The 19,289-nt window shown below is 46.5% G+C and overlaps 1 protein-coding gene across 1 annotated transcript; it reads right to left on the bottom strand.

The window, feature by feature from the left end:
• Positions 1-6,261: 6,261 nt before the first annotated feature.
• Positions 6,262-11,600, bottom strand: si:dkey-175g6.2 (uncharacterized). Its single transcript, XM_058086645.1, has 2 exons — positions 11,392-11,600; positions 6,262-9,947 (listed from the first exon to the last, which is right to left on the bottom strand). Exon 2 carries the CDS (start codon positions 9,914-9,916, stop codon positions 8,009-8,011), a length of 1,908 nt encoding a protein of 635 aa, XP_057942628.1. The 5' UTR covers positions 9,917-9,947; positions 11,392-11,600; the 3' UTR covers positions 6,262-8,008.
• Between the last annotated feature and the right edge of the window lie 7,689 nt (positions 11,601-19,289).

Raw genomic sequence — 19,289 nt, 5'->3', positions numbered from 1 at the left:
ACCTCTTAAACCCCAACCCAAACCAAAGCCGGCCCACTGAGCTGTTTGGGAAATAGCCTTACCAACCTTATCAAAAAGTGTTTTTATTAAAAAATATGAACAATATTGTATAGGATGTTTTTGCAGAGCTGCTGGAAATTTTGGAATTTCTCTTGGAGATCAACAAAGTATCAATAGCAGGATATTCCCAACCATTCTTAATAAGTAATAAAAGGCAGTACCCTGTGTGTACAAAATGACACTACTTGTCTCCCATAGTAGCCATCTTGTTTACGTTTATGTTCCACTGCTAGTTTTCCCAAAAAGTGCAAAAAAAATGTCAGAATTTGGAATGTTTCAACTTGATGCCACGTTTTCTTCATAAATATTGTGACAGTATTCTTGTGAAAGACTCATTTTCCTCGTTAGATTACAGTTTTATCCTTGTGAAAAACTATTTATGATATTTGTTTTTAGTTTTCTTGTCATATTTTTTGAATGTAATAGAAGAAAACAACCACGGGCCGCATTTTGGGCACCCCTGGTCTGGTCTATGGTATTGTAGTATTCTAGTATTCGGTGTGTGCACGTGTGTTACCAGGCGTGTTGGAGGGATGCAGTGACAGCACAGGGGGGGTTTTCTCTGCCTCTGTTGGTGGGGGGTCATCACTGCACGTCTCCGTCCCTCCCAGGGTCTCCTCCTGTGAAGGTTCTGGGTCGCTGACCTAGACACGACAAAGACGTGAATTGTGTCTTTCAACTTTTTTGACAGCCCCATCCCGACCTGCGTTGCTCTCGTCGCTCCATCACCGGCCGTGGTGACGTCCAGGTCTCGTCTTTCAGCTTCCTGGTCTCCGCCACAGATCCGGCCAGGAGTGGTCCCACTGAGGTGAGAGAGACGCATTAACAACGTTTACTTCTCCAAATGTCCCACTAGAAGCTTCTAGGCTACCTTTGGGCGCCACCCCCCTCTTCCTCCCTGCATCCCTGCATGCCTTCTCCTCGCTGCTCTGTCTCGCTGTCTACCCTCCAAGCTCCGCCCCCTCCCTTCACCTGATTGTGTGAAACGGAAACTGTGGCCCTTGAATATTTGATGCGTCTGAATGGATCACAAGCAGCGTAATGTAAAGACCGACGGGACCGAGTATCACATGACAACCTGCTGCGGACGTAAACAATCACATTATTAGAGCGCGCATGTGGAATACTTCCATTCTATTCCATTCCTGTTATCCAACACAAAGGTCATTTTAAATCAAAAATACAATAATTCAACACAGTAACTTTCATAGAAATATTGAGTGCAGCATTGTTGCAAATAAACATTTCAAAAAATAACATACTAATAGCGTAAAATAAATAATGCAGTCACAGGAGTGTGATCTATTTGTGGTGGCGGGCATGAGGGTTACATATGACATTATCTTGTGGCCATGACACATGTGCAGGTCACTGTAATGAACGCTGTGGTGGACAGGTTTGTCTAGGTCAGTGCCGTCCGAAGTGCCACCCGGGGGGGTCAGTTGGGGGTTATTGTAAAATGGCTGCTGGGTTTTTATTGATTTCTTTTTAGTGTTTAGATTTCCTGTTGCGTTGTCTTTTTAGAATTTTAGAAAAACGAAGATTCAGGACCCCCTTGATTTCATCGCTTGTTTATGCCCCCCCCGTCTACAATCTTCAGTTTGCGGTGATGACAGGGCGGCCATCTTGTCTCACGCTGTGCTGCGACTCTCTGCTTCCTCCAGCAGGTGGAGTGAGAGCTTTGTCGTCTTTACCTAACATGAGGGTCAAAACCAAAATCCGTCCTAGTGACACCCCCCCCCCCCCATTTCCAACGCCCACTGTCAGTGAAAGCCATTTCCAAAGCACAATCAACTAAATTACACAGCGACCACGCTTCTGCTTTCAGGGTCATTGTGCTGAGCTGTGGAATGTGTGTGTGTGTGCGTGCGTGTGTGTGTGTCTAAGTGCACGGCAGGTAGGTTGTAATTACACTGATTTCCCCCCACCCCCATCTCTTTTGGTGTGTGTGTGTGTGTGTTTTTGGTGGGAGGAGGGCGACAGGAGCATAAGTGGCCGTGAGTCACCCGTCTATTGTGACAGCGGTGCAGCAGAGTGCTTTTCCCCCGTTTGCCTTCCCGCATCTCACGCCTAACACAAGAAAAGCAGACGGGATGAAAAGGCAGGAGAGACAGGACTGGGTGTTCTGGAGCATTAAGGAAGTCCGTGGGATAATTAAAGGAGGGACCAGGGAGAAGATGGCAGGGAAACAAAGAAGGGAAAGGCCCTCGTCGTAATGGCTGCTGAGAGCTGGCTTCAATGAGACGCAATATGGCGCTAAAAGAGCACAGCGGCGAAACGACGCCGCTGTTTGATGTCGGCTATTTTCTTCCCGTCTGATGTCTTTGTGGAGCAGCTTATTGGGAAGAACCGGCCTAACACCTTGCTGGACACAACATTAGGGTCACCTGAACGTCACCAAGATGATACCATAATCCCTCGCCATTTACGCTTCCCATTTCAACGTCACGCTTTTTCCAAAATACATGCATTAATACATCTTGATTAATACAGTAAACCTCGGATATATCGGACTCAGATATATCGGAAATTCGCTCACAACGGACAGATAAAAAAGAACCGATTTTTCTGTAATGCATTTCCAATAAAAATTCATTGCATATATCGGATTTTTTATAACGGATTTCGCCTATTTCGGACAAAATCTCCAGTCCCGTTCCAATGCATTTCCATTAAATTTCCCTCGCATATATCGGATGGCCGCATCGTGGCGCTACGATTCGCCGAATCGTGACAGGCCGCTATATGACGTCATTTGCAGTGTTTGCAGTGTTGCCTGCGCGTCCAGGTACATTGGAAACATAGTCAAGGAAGTGCCTTTTTAGAACGGATAAAATCCGAAATGGACATTTTCCGGTAACGGATTTCGCTTATATCGGACAAAACCAGTGGGAACAATTGAATCCGATATATCCGAGGTTTACTGTACATTAATGCAGTATAGTATGATAGTATTCTCCGCCACTAGGTGTCAGTAATATCACTCTAGTGTTGGGTGGGACACACAAGCATCAGACTTGATCGCCGAAACAACACGGTTCTGCTGCCGCCATAACCGACGCCAAGCTCAAACCATGTTACTTCCTGTCTGCCATGAGTTTTGCTGTGAGTTATATCTTCAATATCTTCAATATATTCAATATCTTGAATTGTCTTCCTTTTGGCTCCATTTGGCAGCCGCCATCAAAAAAAAAAAGCTGACACTCGACGTGAGAAACAACTGAATGGAAGAAATAACTCACCCCAAAACACCAGGTGGTGTCAAGAATCGGATTTTTTATCGGATTTAATCGGAAAATGGATTAAGAATGAATGACACTAACCAAGGTTCCACTGTAAATGTGCCGGCTGCCCTCAGTGGCCCCCGTGCCAGGCTGTGGACACCCTTGACGTCTCAAGTTAAATTGATTTAATCTGTTTCGGGAGACGAAAAGGGCCGTGCAGGCCGACCAAAAGCAAGGCTGGGGGAGTCATTGTCGTCGTGGGCCCCCCGATAAGGGCAGCACACGCACACGTGATGCACACGCCATGTCCATGCGGATGTTTAGGACAAACCACACGCACTCGTAGACCATATGTGGCAGATTCTCAAGAGCTTACGGCGGGTGCGCCCAAAGGCCGGCCAACACAAAGCTGACTTAAAAATGCAGCGGAACCTCGGTTAGCTGGGTTAATCCCTCACAAGGTCTGACTGGAACTGAAACTCTTAACCAAATCCAGTTTTCCATTGGAAATCCAATTAATCTGCTCCAGACACTCCAAACCAGACTCTTTAGTTTTACATGCAGAAAACAATTGGAATGCAACGAAACAGGGAGGGGATAAAATGACGTTGGACGGCACCTTTAGCTTGTTTCAACTTGACTAAGACGGCAAAGACGAGTCGTTTCTTATTTCTAATCGTGTTTCTCATCTTCTTTATCAAAGCATCTTTGGCCCCATGGTAGCTTATTTTGCCTCTGCGACATAACTGACTTCCACTTTCTGTTTCCACGTATTAGCCAGCGACTAGCATGCTAACAAGGATATTTTATGCTAAAAATACATAAACTCATTCAACCACAGCCATTTATCTCTCTTTGGACTGAAAACTCTGAAACGGATGAAACGTTGTAGACATGCTAGGAGGTTATATAAGGTGTTCCATGACTTTTGGGATCATTGGAGACAGAAAGTACACGGTGAAGATTCATTCAACCGCACAATTAACGTGCACACATCCTGTTTGGACACAAGCGGGAACAATTGTCAGCTGAAAAACTGGAGAATGTGCTGGAGCACTGCATGTAGTATTTGTTTATGGTCATGTATACAGTGGTACCTTGGCATACGAGTGTCCTGACTAACTAGTTACCGGCAGGCATAGCCCTGGACGGCTATTTGGAGGGCTTAGGTCACCTTAGTATGAAGGGACAAAGAGTCAGAGAGATGGCCGTTATTTATTAGCCATTTTTTAGTCATTTATTAGTCATTTATTAGCCATTTTTTAGTCATTTATTAGCCATTTTTAGTCATTTATTAGCCATTTATTAGTCATTTATTAGCCACTTTTTAGCCAGTTAGTCATTTCTTAGCCAGTTATTAGTCATTTACTAGCCATTTACTAGCCATTTATTAGCCATTTATTAGCCATTTCTTAGCCATTTCTTAGCCATTTATTAGCCATTTCTTAGCCATTTCTTAGCCATTTATTAGTCATTTCTTAGCCATTTATAAGTCATTTACTAGCCATTTCTTAGCCATTTCTTAGCCATTTCTTAGCCATTTCCTAGCTATTTATTAGTCATTTATTAGCCATTTATTAGCCATTTATTAGCCATCTTTTAGCCATTTATTAGCCCTTTTCTAGCCATTTATTAGCCATTTATTAGCCATTTATTAGCCATTTATTAGTCATTTCTTAGCCATTTCTTAGCCATTTATAAGTCATTTACTAGCCATTTACTAGCCATTTACTAGCCATTTACTAGCCATTTATTAGCCATTTATTAGCCATTTATTAGCCATTTCTTAGCCATTTATTAGCCATTTATTAGTCATTTCCTAGCCATTTCCTAGCCATTTATTAGTCATTTTTTAGCCATTTATTAGCCACTTATTAGCCCTTTCCTAGCCATTTATTAGTCATTTATTAGCCATTTCCTAGCCATTTATTAGCCATTTATTAGCCATTTATTAGTCATTTCTTAGCCATTTGTGAGACATTTCCTAGCCATTTCCTAGCCATTTATTAGTCATTTATTAGCCATTTATTAGCCATTTATTAGTAATTTCTTAGCCATTTCTTAGTCATTTATTAGCCATTTATTAGCCATTTCTTAGTCATTTATTAGAATGATATTGGAGTGATGGAGAGTTTATCTTACCAAAGCCTACTTGTAGTATGTTGTGTTTGTACTTTTATACTCATTATACTCTCTTCTAGTCTCTTGTTGTTGGTGTTTCCAAATGGTCTTTATTGTAGATCAAACTTGTTTCTATCAATGATTAATTATGATGAATAAAAGTTAACTATGGACCAAATGTGGAGAACATGCGACCATAGCGCTTTGACTGGTTGTTACTGGGCGAGAGTTTGGGTCCGATTAATTTGGCTTGCTCATTGCTCCTGCGGTGTATTTGGTAGAGCCGTACCCCGTCCTCCTATTCTAATCCTGTATTTATATATACCTGTACTTATATCTTGTATTTCCATAAATGGCTCCCGGGCTGCAATGTGGACACCCCCGTGCAGTGTTGAAAGGCCAGCAATGTCAATAGAGGAACAGGAAATGACATCTTCCATCTTTGTCTGGCTTGTGCAGCGCTAGTGCACGTGAGGAGGACACGTGCACGGTGTCATGAACATAGTTTATCTTTAACGTGGTGACTTTGTGGCGGGCAGGTTATGAACGCAAGCCGGTGCAACGTCCTCCAAAGTCGTGTGTGTGTGTGTGTGTGTGTGTGTGTGTGTGTGTGTGTGTGTGGTCCTGCAGCGAAATGTACAGATGGATGACTCATGCACCAATCATGTGACTCATCAATCACTGCAGCTACCACTTCCCTCCGTCTGCCCCCCCCACACCCCACTCTCTGGTGTCTTGTTGTGTGTCTTTCCACGCCGTTCCCCCGCCGGTGGTGTATTCACATGACCGTGAACCCGCCCCTTCATTGTCGTCCTGTCCTGACTGATGCCCTCCCGTACAGAGCACATCGCACCGCTTTAATAAAATAATAGCTTTTATTTTGATAGTATAGCAAAACTAGTAATCATCATGCTGTTATTTACACATTGCACGGGCATGTTTATTTCACACTGTACATCTTACTATCTAAAGGTGACATCAACCACAAACACTCTCCTGGTGACAAAGACAGATGGCGTCGTCTCCTTCTGATGGGTTTTTTTTTAATGTTGACGGTTTAATCAGAGAAAACAGCCATCTTGAATTCTCCACACGGTTTTATTTTTCTCTTTTTTTGGTTCTTTTTTTTGTTCATTTTTTAAGATGCAAGTAAAAAGACGTGCATTTAATGTGGGTTGTTTTTTTTTTGTTTGTTTTTTGAAACACAATCCCTGACACCCAGGCCGCACACTCTTCAATGAATTTAAGAAATGAACAGAAAATGCAGTGGCGGCAGACTTCAAGTAGTATTTTTTTTTTTCAAGTCAAAAGAAATGATGAATACAATACAGCAAAAATGATGTCGGAACACATAAAGTCGTGTGGTTGTTTTCTTGGATGGAGCAGCTAGCTATGCGTCCGGTCTGACGCGAACCCTCGGCCCACCAGGTCGGAAGTGTTTATTGTTTAGGTTTGTGCTTTGGGGGGTCCGCAGGGTTGGCTGATGAGCAGATACAGTCGTCCCTCGCCACTCGCCACTTCAGCTTGACTCGTAAGTCTCTGCTGTTTTGTGGTTGACTACGGCCTTTTATTAGTCGAAAGTATGCATATTCAAACATTAGATTTTTTTATCTGGTATTTCTGGCCTAAACCGAGTATTCTCAAGCATGAAATGCTAAATCAACCAAAATAGAATATATATATATACGTGCTGTGGGTAATGTTACCTGGGTGAGACAAAACCCTCTGCAAGAAGTACTTGGTGGTATTCTGCCAATGCAAAGTCATATTGTGTTCTATTTAGCTTTTGAATGGCTTATTTTTGGCTAATCGGAGCGCAAAGGTAACTATAGGGTTGTTATTTCATGTCTAGAGAGCTCTAGTGATGTTACAAACCATATTTAGAAGGTTTTCTAGGTTTTCTAATCGGAGTGCAAAAGTAACTATAGGGTTGTTTTTTCATGTCTCGAGAGCTTAATGATGTTACAAACCATATTTAGAAGGTTTTCTAATCGGAGTGCAAAAGTAACTATAGGGTTGTTATTTCATGTCTAGAGAGCTCTTACAAAGCATATTTAGAAGGTTTTACCAGAAGAAGTCCGCTGATGAAGGCCAGGCCATAAACGAGGGAGGACTGTAGCGCTTAAGGCAAAATTCAGGAAAAATCAGGAAAAAAAAGATGTGTGTTTGTGGCACCTTTTTTGCTCCTTTTTCTTGTCTCTTTCCTCCAATCCCAAATAAGAAAGGCACCAGCACACATCCCATATAACAAAAGGCTTGTTGTTATCTTCATAAATCAGGTCTGCGATGTGACAGAGAGATGCTGTAAACATGATTGTGTGTGTGCGTATCAGTTTGACCTGAATGGATGCGGACGTACGCCGCCGTGTGTTCTGGTTCCAAATGTAAACATGGCGGCGGCGGGGTCACCTGACCCCTGACCGAACCTAATCAACAAGAAAATCAAAAACACAGAGTGAATCAAACACAATCTCACGTCTGGACCTTCACGACTTGCCTTAAACGCCAACAGGCTCCTTGTCTCCACCCCCCCCCCACTCCACTCGCTAGCCGGCCCCTCCCACATCCGTCCGTGAAACGTCCCACGTAAAGAAAGGGGTCCCTCAGTACATTCTGCGCTTCATGTAGATTCTCTCGATAAAGTTCTCCAGCTCCTCCTCGCTGTCCATCTGAGGCACCAGGCCGTCTTCCTCGTAGTCGTCTCCCGGCGTGGCGTGCGGGTAGTAGTACGGGGGCCGCCGGCCTCTCCGGGGCGGGGCCAGCGGTTTCGGGGGCGGCAGGGGCTGGTAGGTCCGTGGGTGAGGGAGGATATAGTTAGAGATGTAAGGGGCGGCGACGGGCGGACGAGGGGCCTGCTGCTGCTGCCTCCAACCCTGACCCCGGTTCTTGCCCCCATCTCGGTGCCGGCGCCTCGGGCCCTGGAGGTCGAGCTCCTGGGTGCTGAAGAGCTGGTCCCTGGCAGAAGGCGGCTTGCCGTAGTACTGCGATTTGGGGTAGGGGAAGTAAACGGGGTAGTAGGCCCGGTATGGCTTCTGGTAGTACGGGTAGGACGGGAAGGCCAGAAACTGTTTCTGGGGTTTGTACCAGTAGTCCATCTGCTTCCGAGGCTGGTACCAGTAGTCCTGCTTGTGCGACTTGACTTTGTCCTTCTGCCACTTCTTCATGGACCTGTACTTGTACGGGGCTTTCTTGGGGTTTTTGGAGGCCGTGTAGTGGTAAATGGGCGGCGCCAGCATCGGGGGAGGAGCCAGAGGCCTGAAGCGCGGCACCACAGGCTGGGCGACGACGGGCGGCTGCTGCTGTTGCAGCTCTTTCCTCTTCTTCTTCTTCTCCTCCACGTCGCTGATGATCTCGATGACATCGTCGGCCGGCAGGTGCAACTTGCTGCTGATCTCGATCAGCCTGTCAATCATCTGCTGGTCCAGGTCGTCCTCGTCCGGGAGGACCTCCTCCGATCGCTTGTCCTCGGCCGTGTTGCTGCTCTTCTGCCGCGGCTTCATGAAGGCCTGCTGCTTGCGGTCCATGTACCTCAGCACCATGTCGGAGGCGATGTCGGCCAGACGCTGCTCCTCCTCGCGGGCCCGCTCCGCTTCCTCCTGCTGCCGGAGCACCTCCTGCTTCTCGGCTCGTGCCCTGGCCTCCTCCTCCATGCGGGTGAGGCTCTCGTCCTCCTCCTCCACTTCCTCCTCCAGCTCCCCGCCCTCGTCCTCAAAGTCGTCCATGAAGTTGCCCCCCTTGGCGGGCCTGTTGGTGGCGCCGTTCTCCTGCCAGTGGAGCTTCTTGCCGGCCCGAGCCAGCTGGGTGTTGTATGCTTTGTAGCCCTTCAGGGGAGGCAGGATCTCGTTGTCTTGGAGGCCCAAGTCAATGTTCTGGAAGTAGCCGCGTATTTTGCGCTGCAGGGAAGGATCATCGTCCCCCCTGGATGAGGAGTCAGATGGGGCCACGTCGGGGAAGCTTTCCGCCTCGTTTTCCTCCACCTTTTCCTCCTCTTCCCCTCGCGCCTCCGTAGCGTCGCCGCCAGGGTTGCCTTCGTCCTGGTCCTCCTGAAAGTCGGCACCCTGAGCAGCTATCGAGCGGCCTGCGATCAGCTCTTTGATGGCGTTATCGGTTTCTGGCCCCGCCTTCGACTGCCCGCTCCTTATCTCATCGCCCTTCAAGGCTTCGCTGGAGGGCGACTCCTCCCGGCTCAGACTGTCCTCCTCCCCCGGGCCTCCTGTCCTGTCCTGTGCCTTCTCCGGTTGGTCCAGAGCACGCAGGAGCATGGAGAGCACCCTCGCCGGGTCTGCCTCTTGGCCCGACCGCTGCCGGTCCTGCGACGTGTTGCCAGCATGGCCTGGGGCGAGGAGAAAGGGGGCGAGGCGGTCCTCTTCGCCGTCTGCTTGGGTGAGCCCCTCCGCCCCGCCCACCCCTCCTTCAGCCCACGCGGGGGCGGCGCCGACCAGCCTCTGAGTGACGCTGAGCAGGACCAATAGCAAGAGTCGGGCTGAAGGAGGGGCGTGATGACGGGTCATGACCACAACTGGCAAGAGGGAGGTGAAGCACCTACAGGAGGGGAGGGGGGGGGGGGGGGGGCAGCAGCACAGTTAGACGCCATGTCATTATGACAATATTTTAAAAACACATTCTTCATTTCCACAACAGCAGAAATATTGCAAAGAAATGTTTATTTTCTCTCTCAATTGTTTAGGTGACGCAAGTCTAAATGGAGGCCATGTTTAAATTCATCTTTTTTATTATTGAACTTCAGGGACACACGGAGACACATACTTTCATTTCCCCCTAAGTGCTTTGGCGTCTTTGGACAAATATTTCTATGTGCCCGATCGCAGGAGAAATTATTTTACGCAAGGTATTGGCGCAAAGGAGCCAATTTGCGTGTGCGTGTTTTTTCTTATCTTGGCTCGCTCGCCGCCGACAACACTCGGATTCTTTCAGCTGCTCAATTCGTCGACGATGGCAAAGTAAATGGCGTCTTTGGTACCGCGTTTTGTAAAATGAGTCTCCTCACAAAGCCCGGTCTTCCGGTGTTTGCAGAAAAAGACACACAAAAAAACAAACAAAAACGAAATCCGTGCTCTGTGAGTCAAAGCGATAGCGACACGCAGAACACGCACACACGCGTGGAAGTCATGCGTGAAAGCTGCAAGCCACGCTTGAGTTACCCCCCCCCCCCCCCAAAAAAAAAAAAAAAATCATCGTCCTCATCCTCCTGCTGCTGCGGTCAGTGAGCGGCTCCAACCATGAAGCAAATTAGCTGGATGGCCCATTTGGACCCCCACCCCACCCAGCCCTTATTTCCCGCCCCCGTGCCGGAGGAGAGCGGGTGCTGTCAGTGAAAAAAACACCGCTTCTTCTTCTTCTTTTTTTTTTTTTTTTTTTTTGCGTGGCCACGTTTTTTCCCCGCCCGCTCGGCTGCTCCGGTGGAATGCAGACTAAATTTGTCCGCACAGCAGCACAATTTTCACCAATTTCCATGTTGATAATGTGCGCCAGTATTTTGTGCAACGAAACAAATCCACGCCGGGACCGTGGATCCGCTTTACGACTCGCTAATCGCATCCAAAGGCTGCACACGGATGCGCAATCTTAGGCCGATTTTGCTTGGCCGCTCATTTTGAAAAATGTTGCCGCTATCGACAAACGAATTTTTGCGTGTGCGGGTTTATTTTTCTCCAATCAAATCGGTGCGTTCAAGGGGCTCCGAGTTTTGGCACCTGTCTTCAAAACGAAAAATGACTAAACATTTGGTTGTACAATTGTTAATATTAATATTATTACATATTCTCAACTCAGTTATTATTATTATTATTATTTTTAAATTGCTGCCTTCGTGGGGATAAATCCACTCCACAACTCACTGAATGAATATTTGGAAGATATTGAACGACAAAGGCGGCACAATAATGGTCACATGGGCGCTTCTTGACAACGAGAGTGGCTTTAATCATCACACACTTGATGAATGAATGAATACATGAACACCTACCTGGAGGTTCCACTAGTGGGGGCGGAAAGTGGTGAAAAAGTCAAAGGAAAACCAAGATTCTAATCTCATCAAGACTTGGAGAGAATTTCACTCTCTTCTGCTTCCTTTTCTTCTCAGCCTGTGCTCGACATTTAGGAATATAAAAAAAAAACTTCTAGTGGGGAATTTTCTTCATGTAGGCACCTAATGTGGCATTTAGTGAATGTTTTCAGCACCACGGCCAGCGCAACTTTATTGTATATACCCCTCAGTGGCACCACGTGACTGCAACCCCCCCTGCTCCCCCCACTCCACCCCACCCGTCAGCTGCAGGCAGTGCTGACGTCACGTCCATTGATAAGGTTGGTGTGGAGATGGTACCGTGAGTCGAGGCTGCAACACCCCCTTGCTGCCCCCCAACCCACCCAGCCACCCACACCCCTGCCCCCCGCCCCCCGTCCCCCCCGTCCCCCCCGTCCCCCGTCCCCTCCGCTCCAGCTGATGAATGAACGGAAATGGCATGAATGAAATAGTACTTTTCCTCAATGAAGGCAGAGATTGTGGAGAGGAGCGGCCATTTTGCTTCTTTTTCTGTGCTTCTTCCTTCCTCCGCTCCAGAAAAGAAAGGGGGGGCGAGCCAAAATGTCTGCTGTGACTACGTAGCTTATTTTTGTATTGGACTATTTTTACCATGTTAGATTTCACGCCAAGCTCCTGAAATATACCTTCAGAGCTCTTTCGTCATATCTCACGTGACCTCACTGAAATCTTCTCGGCAAAATGTCGTCAGCCGGGGGGGAATGTGACGCTTATTTTTACGCTGTTGGATTTCACACAAAGCTTCTAAAATACACCTTTTGTGATATATTATTATGTGATGTGAGTCAAATACCAGTTATGAGTACAAATACAAAGACCAGTTGGAAAAATGGCAGGAATGTTCATCTTGTTGGACCTTAAGGCCAGCTTCAAGACGCCAAAAGGACAAACGGGAGTGAGACATAAACAAATCAATTTACTACCAATAAGCATTCATTAGCATCTTAGCTCAGAAAACTACAAACACCTTTCCTGGTAATTAACTGAAAAACGGCTTTGAGCATGCTTGATGCCAGTGGGAATGTTCCTCCAGCTGGTGAAGATGGCTGCACAGAGGGCATCCAGTGTCTGGAACTGACGTCCATCTTTATTATCTTCCCCTGCAGTCGTCTTCTTCGTCTGGAAGACGTCCTTTGTGAGGAGCGGCGTTGTCCTGGTGAAGAAAAGCCAGTCATTACCACACAGACCAGGGCCTTCGGTCATGAGGGATGACCCCCGCGACATCTCCACATAGCCGGGATGCCGTTTGACGCCCCAGCACAATCTGAAGTTCCATTGTTCCTCCACGGTGCTGTGTGGAAAACATGTCAGGTGGGATCTCCTTGTCATGCCAGTAACGTTGGAGTTTGCATGTTCTCCACGTGCATGCGTGGCTTTTCTTCTGGTACTCCCGTTCCTCCCCCATACCAAAAACATTTTAGCTTCATTGGCCACTCCAAATTGTCCATAGGTGTGATGCTTTCGGCGTCCAATAGTCAGGTCCCACCCACCGTGACCTGACCAAAGGTGAGTCTGATTCTTGGACATTTATCTTCTTCTGGTGGCCACCACAAGGGTCAAGTAGTTCTTCCAGCGAGGATACCACTTGGATATTTTGTAAAGAAAGACACGAAGATATGCTAAGAAGTTATATGTAGTTTTGGAAAAACTGCATCCTATCATTATTATATTATTTATATTACTCCCATCAACTTCACTCCTTGCTCTTTTCCTATTTGTCCTGTTTAAACAAATGGCTGCAGCTCTGTTTAAGAGCAGGGTTTTTCTGCGGGACGTGCGTCCTTTTCAGGCTGATTGGCGCTCGGTCATCTTTGTTTGTTGGAGTGCAGTAATCAGCTAAACGCTGGTGTGAGTCATTAATCGACCGGTCATTAGACGCCAACCAGCGGAGCCCCTTTCGCTGAGAAACTTAGTAATCTGTTTGTGGCAGTGGTTGCTTTGACATAATGAGCTCATTTGCATAATTGGCTGTGACGCCTTAGCAAAAAGTCATACAGAAAACATCATAAGCAGCACCAATGAAAAATCTATGCATATTATTTATGGTAGTGTGAGCGTGACCAGGAAAATGGAGAAACAACTTCACATAGGTTGGGTCAAGAAATTAAAAAATAAAGAACAAAAGTTCTACAGAAATTGTGTAAATTCTTCACATCATCATAGTTTTTTCATAATCCTTATTAGGGTTCAGGGGTAGTCTGGACAGCACAATTAGTCCTCCCAGTCCTGAATCAGCAAAATAGCCCAGACCATCACACTGCCCCTCCCTTGTTAAAACACAACATAACTGATAATAATTGAGATCTACCAGTCTGGAAAAGGTTTTAAAGCCATTTCCAAAGCTTTAGGACTCCAGCAAACCACAGTGAGAGCTGTTTATCCGCAAATGGTGAAAACCTGGAACAGTGGTCAACCTTCTCAAAATGACCCCAAGAGCGCAGGGATGACTCATCCAGGAGGTCACAAAAGACCCCACAACAACATCCAACGATAAGGATAAGCGGTGTAGAAAATTTCATCTGGTTCTCCGTTTTGGACTGGCCTGGTTTTGGCCTGGCTGGGCCCTGTGAGGATCACATGGTTCATTCCTGCATCAATATTGGTCATGTGAGTGGCATGAGTGGCACGCAAGGCAGCATTATCATCCATAGTACCTTAATATCATCTTCTAGAACCTTGATCCTTGCATAGTGCTCCTGGCACAATGTCGTCCTTCTGGACTAATATGAGCCGACATCGGATATCGGACATCCCCATTTGAAATACACGTTGTGTTTTTGTCTGCATTGCGTACTCCTCAGATGTGTGCTGTTGAGCCCACGTCCAACCTCTGCAGAAATATAGCGTGCATACACACACACACACACACACACACACACACCAAAGTGTGGGATGACTCACTTAAAGCATGTTGTGGCACGCTCGCCATGACTGCTGGGAGTATCTTGCGGCATTCGCTCGTCACACAAATATCTTTGGAGTATTTGTTTTTAAATGTGCGTGTGTACGCCGTGAAACCAACTTGCAATTTGCCAGCGTGGCCGCAGGCGCCACATAACCTCTGTTTGATTAGATTGTACGCGGGGGGGGGGGCATCATTGTGTGTGTGTGTGTGTGTGTGTGTGTGTGCGTGCTGAAAGGCTTGATGATGGCGGCGACAAGCTCAGGGAGGTGCGCACGGAGCCGCAGGGCAGATGTAGGCTGATATCACGGCCCTGGCATTATCAACTGCCACTCCGCATTAGCCGTCCTTCTCGGCAAACCCCCAACCTGCCACTGACTCACACTCGGACGCTCTCCGAGCTGCGGTGTGGAGCACAAAGCACCACACGAACACACACACACACACACACCTTGCCGTCACCGTCCATCGGTTCTCCTGTCACGTGGGCGTGTGTCTCTGTGCAGGAAGCTGTGCCGTTGGCTTTCTTTGTCACGTCACATGACAAACATATGCTCGCCTGCGCCGTCGAAGCGGTTGTTGCCACCATGTTTTTAGCTGTGAACGCACAAAAATGGCGGTTTATCTTCCAACGAAGTGATTTGCGGCCTGAAAAGGCAAACAGTCGAGCAGGTCACACAGTTTAAGGATGCGCTTACTCCACAATGACCTCGTAAACGTGGCAAGTAGCACCAGCTCATCATTCTCTCCTCTGTGGAAAAACGGGCAGGGAGTTCATTCAACGGAACAAAAGGCAGCTCACATGGCGCCTCTTGGGGTCTGCGGGGTACACCTACCCCGTTGGCCCACCTACCCCGTAGGCCCACTTACCCCTTAGGCCAGGGGTCGGGAACCTTTTTAGCTAAGAGAGCCATGAAGACCAGATATTTTACAATGTGTATCTGTGAGAGCCATATACATTTTTTTAAACATTGAATGCAATAAAATGTGTGCATTTTTATGTAGGACCAACAATTTTAGATATAATGGGCTCTAATTACGTAGACCAGGCACACTTCCCCACGCCAATGGGGTGTGGCCAGCACACTTTTGTGAGCAGCGCAGTGTCTAATAATAAATCTAATACTTGCTGCCATTAATGAAACTTCTGCTGCTGCATAGTTTTGAACTGTACTCCGTACACATATTTCATTCTTTTGGCCATCTTCATCAGAAGGCTTGGTTCTGCAGCTTTAGCTAGGTGACTATTTGACTAAAGGAGGAAAGTTTACATTTACATCTCAATGACCAAGGTAGACTACCGCATTACCCAGTAATAATCGAGTTTTGGTGTTTGACCTGGAAAATATCATCAGGAAAGATGGATATGGTCGGCCGTATTGCAGTAGAAAATAGATGGACGGATTAAAATGCATAAGAAAGTTGTTGATTATTTTTAACAGTCATTTCTGTGATGTTTACTTTAAAATGTTAGCAAAAAATAAATTTTTATTGTGGTAAGAAACGCTTGAGAGCCAGATACAGTCATCAAAAGAGCCCTACCTGGCTCCCGAGCCATAGGTTCCCTACCTCTGCCTTAGGCCCACAGGCCCTGTCCACACGTTACCTCATCAAACTAGTTATTTTGCCACGATTTGGCCCCACATCAGCCCACAGGTATTTGCTACTAAAAAACAATTTTGGGGGGCGGGGCATCCCGTTGAGGTAGCGCTTCCTGCCCGTCCAAACATTTCTCTTCACGTTAGCTTGCATGGAAAATGCTTTCCTGGAAATGTTTTCTATTTTCTAGCTTGTTTTGATGTTTCATTTCCCTTCACCGCCCCTTCAGCACTCTGGTATTACGTCAAGGGGGAGGAGTTTGGAGCTCTTAGGGATGTTCTGGGAATTACGTTACACATGATTGTACGCTTTCCGACCCAGCACTAAAATCACATCATGACCATTTTCATTTTTCACTATGTTGTCCTCGCTGGTAAGACTTGGGACACCTCAGCCTTTGTCAGAACGGGGCGAGCTTCTGCTACCAAACGTTTCACAAACCACAGAAGAATCTGGAATGTGCGTTCCAGAACACTAGTTGGCGATGCCACCTTGGGTAAAAAGTACCCGACACCGATCACATGATTAATAACACGTTTTCAATGTATTTATAATGACTGCTATTGGTTGGGGGGGAAGTCAGGATGGCCGTCCGCCATCGGAAATTACGGCTGATCGATCGCAGCATCCCTAGTAAAAAGTACCTTGAGCACCATTGGTTGGCATACCGTGGTGTTTTACACGGGACTGGGGCCTATTTGTGGCGGTGGGGTGTGGGGGTGAGGATTTTGAAGACGTCTGATTTGCATAATTAGCAATGATGCATGAAGCACTGCTCTAACCCAATCCATTTTTCTCGTTAAAAATCATGTAAAATCCAATTCATTCGTTCCAGTATGCCAAATATCTTAACACAAAATGTACAATTATAGTTGCACATGCATAAAACATTGTGAAATGCATAGAAATCCCCCCCCCCGCGTTGCCAGTTGTTCACCTCCGGTTCTGCTATTCTGTATTTTGTGTCTTATGCCCTCTTGTTGCGTTGAAGCCTTTTGCTGCAACTCAAGGAGACACGGTGTGCTGCTTCCCATTTCTCAGACACCATTGGCCCCTGGGACCGATATTTCCAACACCCACAAGACGTTGAAGCATGGCAAAGCGTGCCAAGATGGCGGTGATTCCATCCAGACTTCTGCTAATCCGTGTGATCACCGGTCAAACGGCGGCTAACGCTGAGCAACACTCGCCCGTATGTGCATGACTATTGACTACTCCTCATGGGAGAAGATGAGCGACCTGTCTCAGCGGTGGTACTCACTCACCTGAAGGTCCTGCTCGAGCTCCACCAATGTACTCTCACATCCTCAACATCCTGAGTCTTCTTCTCTGGAGGTTTCAGCAGTGAAATATGTTCCCTTCCAAAAGTCAAGTATGCTTTTGTATACTTTTCTGGTGCTTATATTCATGTCATATTGCCGCTAACAAGGGTGGCAATACAGGGGTTCTACAGGGGTGAGTTCCTTCCAGAAGGTCTTCCTCAAGAAGAAGTTTTTCAAAGGAAAAACTTTTTACGAGATGCCTGCTGTGTTAAGGCGCCCTAAGAGGCTACACGTGAACGGCCTTTTGTTCTATTTAATTAACTCCCTCTTCTTTCTGGTCACACAGGAGGAGGAAGGAGGTGGGGCGGCGGAGAAGATGCTTTGAGAGCGATGAACCCCCGGATGGTTCCTTTTTTTTCCCACTAATGCGGCTGCCTTCGCCGCACACAACACCTCCAAGTGATAAAGTGGAGCTCGTCATTAGCAGAAGCTTTTCCACCCACGCCGCCACCCTCTGCCAAAAGGACAAGTAAGTGCATGGTAACGTTCCCACAACACAATGAACACCCGGGAATCCATGATGCGTGCGGGACCTTGGTGGCTACGCTCTAATCTGCTGCCATCTTGGCCTCGTCGTCGTTGTCGTTGTTGCTAACAAAGCTTTTTCGCTTCTATTTCTATTTTACCAAAAAACATCTCATATTTGTTGTTGGTGAAAAAGCCAATTATTAAAATCCACTTTGCTTTCTTTCCAGTTTTTGCTGTAGTACCAAATAGTATTTAACTTTCTTCTTAAATAATCTTTATTGCATAATATTACACCATTAGAAAAAATGAGGGTCGTCCGTCCGATCAATCGGCCACTGATGGGTGTCGGCCGATATCAGGGTGGCAGGGTGGGATCATCCATCAGGCAGCGCCGATAAAGCCCTGGTCCCAACCACCCGCTGTCCTCGCAAGTGGGGGTAACATCTGGGGACGGGAGCGTCGGCGCCGTGCTTGCAACCGGCGTTGTGCTCACTGATATCACACGACCTCAGTTTGAGTTCAAATCCCAACACTTGAGGGAGAAAGAAGAATCATTACCATGTGGACTGCCACGTTTGCACCGTACATTTCTTGGTTACCAACCGGGGCTGAAGGGGATGTGTCATGTGTGGGGAAAAATGGAGGAAGAAAAATGACTTTCACTTTCAAATCTGTGGGGCCGTGAATGCTGAATGCCGAATGTGCTGGGATCTTTGTTACTTGGCAACAGGTACAATATCGTCCTTAACATTAAGTCCGTTTGCCAATCAGCAACCCAGAGAAAGTCATTTCTGGAAAAGGCAAAATAGCAGCAAATGTAAATCCAGGAAAAGAGCAATTACTTGTTTATCACGGTTAACCGTCATGGCTGAAATTCCGTTAAGTGGGATTCCTTACTTAGAAATGAAATACCTGTTAGATTATTAGAGCCCTCTAGACATAAAATAACACCCCTATAGTCACCTTTTAAGACTCATGATTGTGTGTGTGTTACCATAAACGTGTTCCCTACCGGATTGAAGTTCGGGGCAGACAGGAAGTGATGTCGGAGGCTCAGAGTTGAGTTTCAGCTTTGAGCCTGTGTTTTTAGTATGGATTATTAGAGTTATTATTGGAGTTTTATTTGGGATTATTGGCCCTGTACCTGCAATAAAAACCCACACAATCGAGTCTGGTCCACGTGTTTCACCCAGTGTTACATCACTGACCCCTAGTGACCAGTGGAGAATATTACACATCATCATCTCAAAGGTTTTATGCTTGAATTCATTCATGCAAAAGATGTGTAACATTTGCTTAAATGTCATCTTACAAACAACACTAAAGTCATCACACAGCAACTTAACATTCAAAGTTATACAGAAAATATACAAACATGTACCAATACAAGTTTAAAAGGGGTAGTACAGTAAACCTCGGATATATCGGATTCAATTGTTCCCACTGGTTTTGTCCGATATAAGCGAAATCCCTTGTATGCATATACCGGAAAATGTCCGTTTTACGCATATATCGGATTTATATCCGGT

This window comes from Doryrhamphus excisus, chromosome 11 (assembly GCF_030265055.1).
Source record: "Doryrhamphus excisus isolate RoL2022-K1 chromosome 11, RoL_Dexc_1.0, whole genome shotgun sequence".
NCBI classification, from domain to species: Eukaryota; Metazoa; Chordata; class Actinopteri; order Syngnathiformes; family Syngnathidae; genus Doryrhamphus; species Doryrhamphus excisus.
This window is presented reverse-complemented; position numbering and strand designations above follow the sequence as displayed.